Source organism: Protomyctophum bolini, assembly GCF_963924005.1.
Source record: "Protomyctophum bolini genome assembly, chromosome: 7".
Classification (NCBI taxonomy): domain Eukaryota; kingdom Metazoa; phylum Chordata; class Actinopteri; order Myctophiformes; family Myctophidae; genus Protomyctophum; species Protomyctophum bolini.
In genome coordinates this window covers 12,493,394-12,506,604 of record NC_137868.1, presented here as the reverse complement: position 1 = coordinate 12,506,604, position 13,211 = coordinate 12,493,394, and the positions used below count along the sequence as shown (strand labels likewise).

The 13,211-nt window shown below is 45.3% G+C and overlaps 1 protein-coding gene across 2 annotated transcripts in view; it reads left to right on the top strand.

The window, feature by feature from the left end:
- The window catches only part of gabbr1a (gamma-aminobutyric acid (GABA) B receptor, 1a), a gene marked incomplete at its 5' end in the record, with an annotated part of 52,720 nt that overhangs the window by 22,086 nt on the left and 17,423 nt on the right, over nucleotides 1-13,211 (top strand). For both annotated transcript variants that reach the window (XM_080767731.1, XM_080767732.1), the window contains 8 exons: nucleotides 2,688-2,858; nucleotides 3,667-3,768; nucleotides 4,143-4,208; nucleotides 4,409-4,600; nucleotides 6,732-6,977; nucleotides 7,325-7,388; nucleotides 9,069-9,146; nucleotides 13,009-13,159. In XM_080767731.1, coding sequence (XP_080623857.1) covers nucleotides 2,688-2,858; nucleotides 3,667-3,768; nucleotides 4,143-4,208; nucleotides 4,409-4,600; nucleotides 6,732-6,977; nucleotides 7,325-7,388; nucleotides 9,069-9,146; nucleotides 13,009-13,159 — 1,070 coding nt within the window. The remainder of the gene's footprint in view (nucleotides 1-2,687; nucleotides 2,859-3,666; nucleotides 3,769-4,142; nucleotides 4,209-4,408; nucleotides 4,601-6,731; nucleotides 6,978-7,324; nucleotides 7,389-9,068; nucleotides 9,147-13,008; nucleotides 13,160-13,211) is intronic.

Below are 13,211 nucleotides of genomic sequence, written 5' to 3'. Positions count from 1 at the left end.
GCCTGCTTTTTCTTCCCTGCACTCTGTAGCCGATGTACTTCATATTTAGCCCTTTGTTCTCTTATATACAACTTTCATTAAGTGGTTAGGCAGTGAGTGCAAACAACCCATTCTTTCCGCACGCCAGTATTTGCCATTTTATGTTGTTCAACAGTAAAATCTGAATTCTCTCTCTCTCTCTCTCTCTCTCTCTCTCCCCCTACTTCCATCCTTTCCCCTTGCCCGGGGCCCTCTGCTCTATTTCCTTCCCTCTATCTTTCCTCCCTCTGTGTCTTTATTCCTCTCTTTTTTTCTTCTCTATCATTACTGTCTGTGCCTTTTTCCCTCTTGGTCGTTCGTCTCCTTGCTCCGCCGCCTCAACTCTGCCTCGTAGTCGTACACTGTTGCACCCTTTACTACATGACACCACTTGCTGCGTAGTAACTGCCACAAGCAATTACTTCCATTGCCGTTCTCTGTCTGAGTAGCAGACAGTGAGTATCTCTGCCTGTAGCCCAAAGGCTTAGGGGGGGATTCCCTGCTTTGGCCAAGTAGTAAATGTTTGGCTTCCCATGCAGGAGACCTGGGTTCAATGTTAGCCTGGCATTGCCAGCTAGTTCTCTCCACGATGTCGTGGCGAGAACCTGTGAGTGAGCCCATGTGATCAGTCTGTCAATGTCAGGCTAGGTGAATGTGACAGAAATAGCTGTGCCTAAAATCCATAAGCCTAATTTCTCCCATGGCCAACAAGGATTCCTTTTAGGCTTAAATGATTGGTTTCCCATATGCGAAAAATGTCCTCTGTTGGCATGGTGTTAATTTGATACCCCATTGCTCTCCTTTGGTGACACTAAGCCAGGGACTGCCACTGATCTGCCACTACAAGGGCTGATGTTGTGGTGGGAATCAAAAGATTTCCTTTTGTCTGTCTTTTTGAAAGCAGCAATAGGGGATTTGGCTTGTCTCTTTGGGAGTGCAGCTGCATTATCATTTCTGCTCCTGCTCCTCCTCCTAGCTATTTTTCAATTTTGCCACCTTGGTGCGAACACCCACAAAGCTGGGTTGGAAATGTAGAGGTAAAGGCAGTGACGCATCACGGCCACAAAGCACAGGCGTAAACGGCACTTCCGCATATATTGTCACGGACTCACGGTCTATGACTTGGCCAACCGAACCGCACACAAAGCTGTGCGTGCACAAAGTGTGCTCTTCTCAATTGTATATATTTGGTGTGCATGTGATGCATTATGTTAATTTGTTTGACTGCTCTGTACTTTACTTTATTCCTGTGTTTCTCCCTGTGTGTGTAACAGTTAGCTTTGTGATACATAATTTAATCAATGTACACAAGTATGTCAAATAGCAGATTTACAAGCTCAATGCGATGCATTTGCTTTTAGTCCCCCAAATGTTCACTTATTTTTCCCAAAATATTTACCTATTTTAGCTGAATGTTAACCTATATTTAATTATTTACATTCCCAGTTTTGGGACACAGTGTCATGTGTGTTTAATGTACGTTGGAAGTGGAAGCTGCAGCTATTTCCCCCCAGTACACATCAATGCTTTCTGCCCCTTTCGCTTTCGCGTCAAGTTAGAGCTCAGCTGTCACTATTTGTGTTGTTGTATCAACACCTTCTTTACCTGTGTGTACGCACAGGGATGTTAGTGCTGGGAGCACAAACAGATGTCTACATGACATGTGACATCTACTGTATCACAAAGTCCATTCCAATGTCCTCATTGCTCAAAACTATATATGCATTGTTGGTTGTTTGCATTGTTGGTTGTTTGCGGTGTGTGTGTGTGTGTGTGTGTGTGTGTGTGTGTGTGTGTGTGTGTGTGTGTGTGTGTGTGTGTGTGTGTGTGTGTGTGTGTGTGTGTGTGTGTGTGTGTGTGTGTGTGTGTGTGTGTGTGTGTGTGTGTGTGTGTGTGTGTGTGTGTGTGTGTGTGTGTGTGTGTGTGTGTGTGTGTGTGTGCGTGAGTGAGTGCGATAAAACATTCTCTGGGCAATATCGGTAGAAGGCGCAGTGGAGTAACTAAAAGTATTTTTTTTCTCCAGTGGAAACAAAAAACCCTTTTGGCCAAAAAGTACCGTTTATGTGTGGTCGGGGGCTCAGAGTGCTTCCACTAAGGACAGTAGGCTTTCTAATGACACAACCCGCCTTTGTTTTGGCGAGTAGCAAAAACGTTATTTTTATTTATGCTAAAGACGAGAGGCTGGTCTGCATTCATGCGAGTGGCGTCGAGAGTAACATAGCTCTAAATGCAACGCATTAGAGCTATGGACCAGTGCTACAGTATCCCCCATAATTATGGGTGATACTGAGGCTGCTACCTTGGATCCTCCACACCAAGGCAGCAGCTCGTAGCCCAGAACCCTCCTCTGTAGCCTACGTAACCAGGGAAAATGAAGGTGTGATATGGTTCTTTCTTGTTCTTCGTGTGTTTCAATTTTCCTATATCTGTCAATCATTCTGTCTCCCGCTGTTTGAACTCACTGCCACCATACAGCAATGTGCATATACAGAGGGGACATGTTCTGATCTGAATCCATGGTGAATGATGTCTCCTCACATCAGTCACATGCCGATGTATTGAGGAGACATCCCCAGGAAACTGTTCAAAAGTGTAAATGTTGTTTCTCTCTCTCTCTGCCTTCCCTCTGTCAACAACTTTCTCACACATTCTGCTTCCAACTCCACCAGTTGTCCTACGGCTCCAGTTCGCCTGCCCTGTCCAACCGACAGCGCTTCCCGACCTTCTTCCGCACCCACCCCTCAGCCACGCTCCACAACCCCACCAGGGTGCGGCTCTTCCAGAAGTGGAAGTGGACACGCATCGCCACCATTCAGCAGACCACCGAAGTGTTCACTTCAGTCAGTGGAACTAAATCTTCTTCTTTATCTCTGTTTCATCTCCTCTGTCCTCTCCTGTCATTTGGTCTACCTTTTTATTTGTCCACAGTCCCCACATTGACTGATCATTTCTTCTTGTCTTGTGTGAGTGTGTATGTGTGTACTATGTGTGAATGATGCCTGCGTTACAATGTACTGTACATTCTTGGTTGCCTTGGTGTGTGTGTGTGTGTGTGTGTGTGTGTGTGTGTGTGTGTGTGTGTGTGTGTGTGTGTGTGTGTGTGTGTGTGTGTGCGTGTGCGTGTGTGTGTGCGTGCGTGCGTCATCAGAGTGTCGTTATTATGTGTGTGCACAAGTGCCTGGCTATAAGAGTCTGCTTTTAAGTATTCATTCCAGGCAATTGTTGTAGGATTTCTGAAGTAATTTGTTGGAATATTGGTGGCGAGAAATATTGATTAGGCAATGCATCTCTCCCAGGCACAGCGCTCAATACCATGGCACTCAGGTTCTCTCCTGTAATGGAGGTTAATGATCCCTCTTTCACACACACACACGCGCGCGCACGCACGCACTCACGCATGCACACACACATATGCGTCCAAAAGGGATAGCACCTATGCAATCAATTCATAGACATGACATAAAAAATAACAACAAAATTAAATATCATCACAGGAAAAATAAAACACTGTATGTACAGGGATGGGGGAAAAGGAAGGGGGGGGGGTCTGATCATTTCCAGCTGAAAGGTGGATTTTCTAACCTTCATACCTTCCTCCTCACCCTCTCTGTCTGTCTCCGTCTCTGTCTATTGTCTTTCATCTCCCAGACGCTAGATGATCTGGAGGAGAGGACGAAGGAGGCAGGCATTGAGATCAGTGTTCGTCAGAGCTTTCTCACCGACCCGGCTGTTGCTGTCAAGAATCTCAAGGTGCTTTGATGTAAAATTCACCTCAGCTGCTCACAGGCTCACAGCTGCATGCGCGATGCCATTAGCATAGAGGCGATTTGATTGAGGAAATGTAATGCACACGGCTAATTAACAGCTCCCGAACAGCGGCACGCGGCCGCCCTGTGAAGTAGCAGGAACTGCATAACAACTTGGCTGTTATTGTGCTGTTAATGTTATGACTAAGAGCTTTTATTGGGTTTGTGTGTGTGTGTGTGTGTGTGTGTGTGTGTGTGTGTGTGTGTGTGTGTGTGTGTGTGTGTGTGTGTGTGTGTGTGTGTGTGTGTGTGTGTGTGTGTGTGTGTGTGTGTGTGTGTGTGTGTGTGTGTGTGTGTGCGTGTGCGCGCGTGTCACAGCGCCAGGATGCTAGAATCATTGTGGGGCTCTTTTACGAGACCGAAGCCAGGAAGGTGTTTTGCGAGGTGAGTTTTCCTTTCCACTCAATTGATCACAGTAGATTCATCCTGACTGCCTATTAGGAGGAACTGGACTCTGTAATTAGTTTCTTTGTGGAATGTCTAAATTAATTTAGTAGTTTTCATAGCAACAAAATGCGCTGCTGGAGTCAGAGAGGAGGCACGCATTAATCGTGTTACTTTAACTCTCTTAACTTTTCCCACAGGTGTTCAAAGAGAAGCTCTATGGGAAGAAGTATGTGTGGTTCCTGATCGGTTGGTACGCAGACAACTGGTTCAAGATTAAAGACCCAGCCATCAACTGCACAGTGGAGAACATGACGGAGGCTGTGGAGGGACACGTCACCACGGAGATTGTCATGCTGAATCCAGAGACCATCCGTGGTGCCTCCAACCTGGTGGGTGACGCTTTAATACGCTAGGCCGGTGCTTCTCAAAGTAGGTTCCAGGATACCCCCAGGTATGCTTAACCCATTTTGGGGCGGGAACCCCTTTTGGTGTTCAGAGCAGATCTACAAGCTCATAGCGCGCCACCGAGTGGCGCGCTACGAGCTTGTAGGTCTGCTATTTTGAAAAATCGAAGAACCACTGACATAGAAACATAGCTTTTTCAGAAAACTGTCAGGATGTAGAAGACATTTTTTTAATCTGATCTCAGGTCAAAATGGGTTAAAGGGCCACTTCGCCCATTTTGCAACCAGATCTTATTTGAATGACGTTTAGGACACAAGAAACACTTTCCTGGGGTTTTTATGTGTTTTTAGATATTTTAGTCATGATACCATTGTCATGAGAATGTGGTCTCACTTCAAGATTCAAGATTCAAGATTGCTTTATTTTGTCATTATTTCCAACTGTAGCAGCAGAAAAAAACGAAATTACATTTCTCCAACAAACGAGTCCTTCCTCGACTACTACTACAAGTCACACCTCCACACCAAAGCATTATTGTCATTGTAGGAATTCAGCAATCCACTTATGACTTTTATGGTCATAGGGTGCAAATTTCAAATTGTGCTACTATATTGTTATCTACTACAAATACTATTAACATTGAGTGACTGCAGTTTCTTCCAGCGGTGAAATGTCCCTTAAGGTCGATCCTAGCAAAATGAGGAACTGTTTTAAACAACCATTTGAAATAGTCTATCTACAACCTTGCAACGCGTGTGGGCTTGGTTGTAGGGCTTGTAAGTCGACATAATCTTCTCTTATGGGATCCCTGGTACAAAATATTTTCAAACGGGGGGCAGCGGCCAAGTGTATATTTAGCCTATCATTTTGGGGGTCAATGGAGCTAGACTCTGTATTACTGTCTTACCGCCTTACTTTCCCTGGTCACTGTGTTTCCTTCACCCACCATCATCTCATTGGCACCTTGCAGCTATTTTCTCCTGCTTTCTTCTTTTGTCCGCTCTTCTCTGTCCCTCCTCCTGCCCTTACCCTCAGCCTTTAACATCTGTGTCATTTTAGATTATTACAGTACGTTGGCTATTCTAAAATAGCATATATACAAGCTTGTACATCTGCTATTTTTGAACATTTGTGAAAAATCTTGAAAGAGTTCGAATTTGTAGAATCGGCCTCAGGTCTTAATGGGCTAACTCAGCCACCTCCTCCTCCTCTGCTCGCCTGTCTTTCTTCATCCCTTCTTTCTCAATGTTATGCTTCTTTTCTTCGAACCTGAAATGTACCTCCTACTGCTCATCTCCCCCCGCCTTTCCCTCTTCCTCTGACACCCTCTCCCCCTCGCCGCATCCCTCCCTTGCTCCTTATCTGCAGCGGTTGTTTATGTATGCATACTGTACCTGACGCTACCTGCTGATGTACAGTATCTGTTGAGGTACCATATCAACTCCCCGCAGCAATAAGACCCACAGCACGGGCACAGTTCCCATTCACATTCAGTATATTCAAATTCAATTTCCAAGTACAGAATTGGCATATTTCCGCCAGAAAGTGTGCGCAGATGAAGCCGCTGTTCCAATATTGAACTGTCTGCGATGGCACACTGTCAGCTAGTCTTCGGTAGCTAGTGGCAGTTTTTAATACCAAATGCCAAGCTGGAATTTCAATGAGCTGTAATTGACATGGCTGAGTTGGAAGTGTAATTGACCTCAGACATTTCATACCTTGGAGATTGGTTATTATTTCCTGTCACACATGCGTCACACAATTCACAAATGAGTTTTCTTCGACGGGTGGCTGGCATCTCCCTTAGAGATAGGGTGAGAAGTTCAGTCACACGAGAGAGACTCGGAGTAAAACCGCTGCTCCTTCGCCTGGAAAGGAGCCAGAGGTGGTTCGGGCATCTGGTTAGGATGCCTCTCGGGCGCCTCCTTAGCGAGGTCCTCGACGCACGTCCCACTGGGAGGAGACCCCGGGGCAGACCAAGGCGCAGTTGGAGGAAATACATCGACTCACTGGCCTTGAACTGGCCAGGAAATCTAAAGCTTAATACATTTTATGTCTATTGTTAGATAAAGTTAGGGCTAAACCAAGGATTTCTTTCTGTTCATTCCCAATCAGACATCCCAGGAGTTCCAGGCAGCGTTGATGTCTCGGCTGGGTGGGCTGAACCCGGAGGAGACCGGTGGCTTCCAGGAGGCCCCTCTAGCCTACGATGCGGTGTGGGCCCTGGCTCTGGCCCTCAACAAGACTGTGGCCCCGCTGAAAGCCAAGGGCCGGCGCCTGGAGGACTTCAACTACAACAACCATGACATCACCTCAGAGATCTATAGGGCCCTCAACACAAGCTCATTTGAAGGGGTTTCGGTGAGTGCAGTAAAAGCAGTAGAAGGGAACATGCTACGGGGATGTTGAGTATAGGATAATGGCTAGTGGCTAATACTTACTTACTACATCATACGTCCGCTTCCTTAGCAACAGCTTCATACGACAGATAATACATTAGGCTGAAGGTGTTTAGTTTCATATATAACTGTGGGGGGCTAGTTACCTAATCAAACATACCTGCAGTGAAAATATATCACTATGCTGTTGGTGTAAGAAACTACGGCGTCATTAAGTTGAACTGGTTAGATTAAAGCAAAATGTGTTACACTAGTTACACACATTACAGTTTTTCTATTAATTTACTTCTTCTTTTTCCTGTGTCTTAGGGCCATGTGGTGTTTGATGCTCAGGGTTCCAGGATGGCAATGACACTTATTGAACAACTGCAAGGTAAAATTAATGACTCTGCTATCTCAGCCTTTTTGTCCTCCCACACATGCCATTCTACACTGAATCCCTCATGGCCACACTCTGTCATAGACTTCCTATTGCAGAAGGATGGTCTGAGGAGTAAATGTCACTCATTCATCAATTAGGTCATTGCTGACTGTATTTTTCACATTGATTCATGCCTGCTCTCTGCTCATTACAAAGCGAAACCTAGGCCTATTATTTTTTGGGAGGGACTGCTACGGTGGGATTTCGCTGCAATTGGTCTCAATGTCACATAATTGCGAATGCGAATGCGCTTGAAGCAGAAATGTGTTGATTCAAGGCTTCAGTTTAATTGGGATCAAGCCTTGTCTTAAGCCATTCCTGGAAATGGCACCCTATTTGTCACCGCTGACTTAATGAGTTTCTCCTGCACAGGATAAGGTTGGGGATTATTTTCTACCTCTGTTCTTTTTGGTGTCCTTTATTTATAATCCCCCCTCCTCCCAGCTCCCACCCACCCAGTCTCATATTTCCTGTTATGGTGTCGATGCAATTTGACATCTACAATGAGACAACCTGACTTGAATTCCTGAATAATTCAAGGGCCTTATCAGTATTCTTGGTTATGAATGCCACTCTCTCTTTTTTACCAGTTCCAGTGACTGCACTAGTCATGACTTTTTCATGACCTTTTACTCATTGGCTGTCCTTTAAGCCAATTGGGAGTGCACAATGCTTTCCCATAAGGCGTAAGCTCCAGTCACAGAATTCAGCGCAACACTCGCTAATTTACCTTCGCCAATTTACAGTAGACTCAGCCACATGCGACTCCGGCAAGTATTTAAATGAACACAATTTTCACGCAAAAGTAAAGCAATGGAAAAAACTAGAATGTAGCAGACAAAAGGGCAACATTTATGAACTCTTACAGGCACAAACAATCCAACATATGAGCATTTGCGCCTGTCGTAGACATGCGCAGAGCAAGTTCAGTCAGGGAACCTCAGTCAGCGCGCCGGCCGTTAATTGGGCCACCACAGCATCATCCACATGATTTACTCAGCCAATCACAGCTCACCCCATCTCTCATACCGGCTACTTGAACCAGAGGTTTGCATTCCTCTGCCTTCTTGTTTGCCCACTGCTGCTGTATCAGCGTGCTGCTGTCATACAACTTGCGCTCATTCTGCTTGCTTACTTGCTAAATGCTTTATTGTATACTGTGCGCTGCTGTATACAAGTGCGTGCTCACCCACCTCCACCCCAGCTACCACCTGTCGTTTTGGATCTACTGTTTTAGGTACGGGGGATTCGGAGTCCCTATGGTCGGGACTGATGCGCTTGACCCGTACCTAAAAAGCAGATCCAATACATCGCCAAACCATAATAAATATATTGCATTGATTATCTTATATTCAATAAATATATATATTACATCCTCCTTGAGTTGTCTGACTGAACTAACTGTAAACAAAACAAAAATAACTTGCAACTAGTAGGCTTCTGCAGTATTAAAACACTGTTTCAGAGACATAATGAATTTAATTTGTATTAATCTACGACATACATTTTTATATCTATTTCTAATTTCTAATATAATCCTGACCTGAGCGCCTCAGATTAAATGACAAGAACAGTCAGCCTACTAATTGATCATATATGTCTTGCCTCTCTTTGGATCTCTCCCTCATCTAGGAGGCAGCTATAAGAAGATCGGCTACTATGACAGTTCCCAGAAGAACCTCTCCTGGTTCGGCAATGATGTCTGGATAGGTGGGTTGATAGCTGATTATATTGCCTACAGTGTGTGTGTGTGTGTGTGTGTGTGTGTGTGTGTGTGTGTGTGTGTGTGTGTGTGTGTGTGTGTGTGTGTGTGTGTGTGTGTGTGTGTGTGTGTGTGTGTGTGTGTGTGTGTGTGTGTGTGTGTGTGTGTGTGTGTGTGTGTGTGTGTGTGTGTGTGTGTGTGTGTGTGTGTGTGTGTGTGTGTGTGTGTGTGTGTGTGTGTGCGTGTGTGTGTGTGTGTGTGTGTCAAGCCGCGAGTCAGCGTTGTTAGATCACATTAGACCTCTGGTCGCTTAACTTAGAATACTCTCTTGAAATAATATGTAATCACGTCTATCAGGATAACTTACATCTAACCGCTAGTTGGGATGAAACCATTCATTTGGGATGAATCACTCCCTCTCACCCTAAATTAGCCCCTTCTCACAACCACCACCATTCATCAGCACGTGTTAAAATGTCACATCACAGCAGATGCACAACAATCTGATGCTGAGGCAAATACAGGCCAGCTCTTGGCTCAATCGCCCAGTCTGACAAGGGAAAGATATGTCTTTGGTCCTGTGTCATTTCCTATACTGAGATGCCTTAGCTTACAGCACACAAGCCAACAGCTTGCTTTCTCTTTCACTCTGTGCATGGGAGGCTAAGACTTGAGGGCCACACTATCCATGTTACAGTCTGCTGTCTGTGAAAAATCTATTACTGTTGATTTTCTTCAGCCACCAAGACCAGGACCAATTCTGTGGTTGTTTACTGGCCCACCCCTCCCTGGAGAGGTGACACACTTGAGCCTGGACCGACTGGGCCAATAATCAATCCTGCATGCTGCCGGGGATCTACAGAGAGTTGCTTTTTAGGCTATTAAGGAAATTATTTGTTACCAGGGCTTAACTGAACTCAGAAAGCCCCTCTTTCTGGGGTTAAAGTTTTAGATCAGAAGCCAACGCCTCAGGGCAACATTTCAGCTTATGGCGATGTAACAGAGTTGACATTTTGTGCATTGAAGACTGAAAGAGCTGAAATTGGTTTGACCTTTTTTTTTTGTCCAAACGGGGACCAATATGCTTTTATCGACCAATAAGGATGACAAATCATATTGATTTCCTGGGTTTCTGAGTTGACTCAGTTTAGTTGTACATAGATCTGTGGCAGAGGTATGCTTAGTTCACTGCACACTCACAGAACCCAGTCTGAAGCTAAATCCCTCCATCCGTGATGGAAGAAACACTATGGTATTTTACTCATGTAACTGCAAAGTAACTTATTACAAAGTCAAATATTTGTAAAATATAAATAATTTCTCAAGTAAAGTAAAAGTACCTCAAAATTGTACTTAAGTACATTTGACATTGCTTGAGTAAATGTACTTACTGTTACTGTACCGTGAATGCAACCTTACTGTACTTAATGTTAGGCTACTTTACACCATTGCTCTCAAGCTGTTTTCCTCCCAGTTTACTTAGCACCTCCCTCCCTTACTTTCTCACTCTCTTCATGGTCGCCCCTAACAACCGTTTTAAACTCAGCTCTTCTAATCGCTGTGGCAACTGTTACAGAGCTGCATGGGTCTCCATGGCAACTCCCTGTCCTGATTCCCTGATCAAGGACGGAGGAGGGTTTAAATTGTGCAAGCACATGCCATTTCAACAGACTACGTACACGCATGCACACACATGCACGCGCACGCGCGCACACAACACACACACACACACACACACACACACACACACACACACACACACACACACACACACACACACACACACACACACACAGAGCAGCATGCATAGCTGCAGTTCTCATTCAGAGTTCATACATACATATGTCACATGTGTCAGTGCTGTGACTCCACTGACACTGTGTCAACACCATGTGCATGAAAACACGGTGAACCGTTGGCTGTGACCCTGTGCTGTCCTGCCTGTGACGCCAACACATCACCCTTATCATCGCTGACACGTCACCCCACCCCCAACCATACACCCACCCCCACGCATCCACCCCCAACCATACACCCACCCCCACGCATCCTTACCCTCCTGGCGACACTGAACAGGATTTATTCCGCCTGGACATGCACAGATGCTCTCCCTCTCTCTCTCTCACTCTCTCACTCCCTCTCTCACTCACATACAAGAAATGTACACACAGATGATCTGGCTACATGCACAACTCTGTACATGCATGCATAAACTCATACATGTATGCATGGCATGCACACACAGGTAAGAAAGATATGCAATTTGCACTCACACTCACTTGTGCGAACGCACGCACGCACGCAGCTGCAGGGAGCTGCAGGCCATCCTAGATTAGACTAGACAGAGGTTTGTCATTGCCAGAGGTTGGTGATAGTGTTAAGGCTGCCCCCATCCATCTGGCCCACATGGAGCCAGCTTCACTTAGGAATACTTCACTTTCCAAACTACACTGTAAAGATTCTCAGTGTTACTTCAACTCTGAGTGTGTACAATGGTAACCAAATGGACCCGCAGATAACACAGAGGATTTTACAGTGTAGGCTACTAGCATCTGTGTGCACTTTCCCTAACCCCTAAAGCTCATTATGCTTAATTAACACCAAAGCTAATTTGTGATGTTTTGGAGACTTACATTTGAATGGGTTGTAAATGTTCTAGAGCTGTTCATGGCATATTAATTCAGGGCCCTGTGGTCCGTGTGATATTATATAATGTAATAGCTGTTAATGATATCAACCTGTAGTCATTGTAATAAATATTGTTTTTCCAATTGTCACAACCAGTCCCGTGGGGCCATGACAAATGGAGGGGGATGCAGGCAGTGTACACCACCGACTCATTTATAGAGCTCCAGGGAGCAGTGATCAGGTGCTCCCAATGCACCGATATAGATCTGTGAGGGGACACACATAGATAAGGGAGTACCGGTACACTAAAGGGAGACAGACAACACAGACCCTGCAGGCTAGGCCAAAGGGGATGTCACACAATTGATGATGCCCATGTTTTCTACGTAATATACTTTTCCCACAGCGAACAACACTGTTGTTTGACATAGTGACAATTAGGCTTTAATTAACCACAGTTTTGTTCATGTAGATGCTATAATTTAAAGATGGAGATAACACACGGCACAGTGAAACAAGTGTGCCATATATTTTGACATCCATTACTCAGTCCTGTGTGGGGGACTGGGGGTACATACAGCATCGTTTCACTGTTCTATTGTTCCATGTGACAAGATAACCACACTCTTGACAGATTGACTGCATGGCCTATTACCAGGCCTTGTTCTAGACATCGAAGAAGATACCTTTACCAACACACAGATTAAATGAAAGTTGTATTGATAAATAACCCAATCCTTCCAGTTCACGGTCTTCCAGTCTCACGTAGTACTGTGCCATAAATTTGTGTTGATGTTTTATTCACCCTTGTAATCATCTAGTCATCTTGTAACCCTTCACATCATTGTCAACTTATAAAGTGGTGCTTAATGCGGCCAATGATTGCTATAAACTGCTGCTACTACCTTCTTTTATGTTCGTTTTCCCTTAACACCGTAACGGCTAATTAAGTTCAACCGTCTCGTATAATCATTGAGGCCCTCTATATGTCCAGCTTTTGGTGTGTGTGTGTGTGTGTGTGTGCGTGCGTGTACATTGAAGACGAAGGTGAGGACGCAAATTCTGATTGGCCGGAATGAGATGATGTATGATGATAAGAGCGGCCCTCTCTCTGTCTCTCTCTCTCTCTCTCTCTCCCTCCCTCCCTCCCTCTGTCTCTCTCTGTCTCTCTCTATCTCTCTCTCTCACTCTCTCTCTCCCTCCCTCCCTCCCTCTGCCTCGATCTCTCTATCTCTGTGTCAGGTGCCGGGCCTCCAGCTGATCGGACGGTAGTGATTGAAGACTACAGGTTCTTGTCTCAGAAGCTGTTTGCATCCGTGTCTGTGTTCGCCGGCCTCGGAATCTTGTTCGGTATCGTCTGTCTCACGTTCAACATCTACAACAGCAACGTGCGGTAGGTTACCACCATGCAACTCCTTGCAACCGTTTGCAACCAGTGGCCGGGT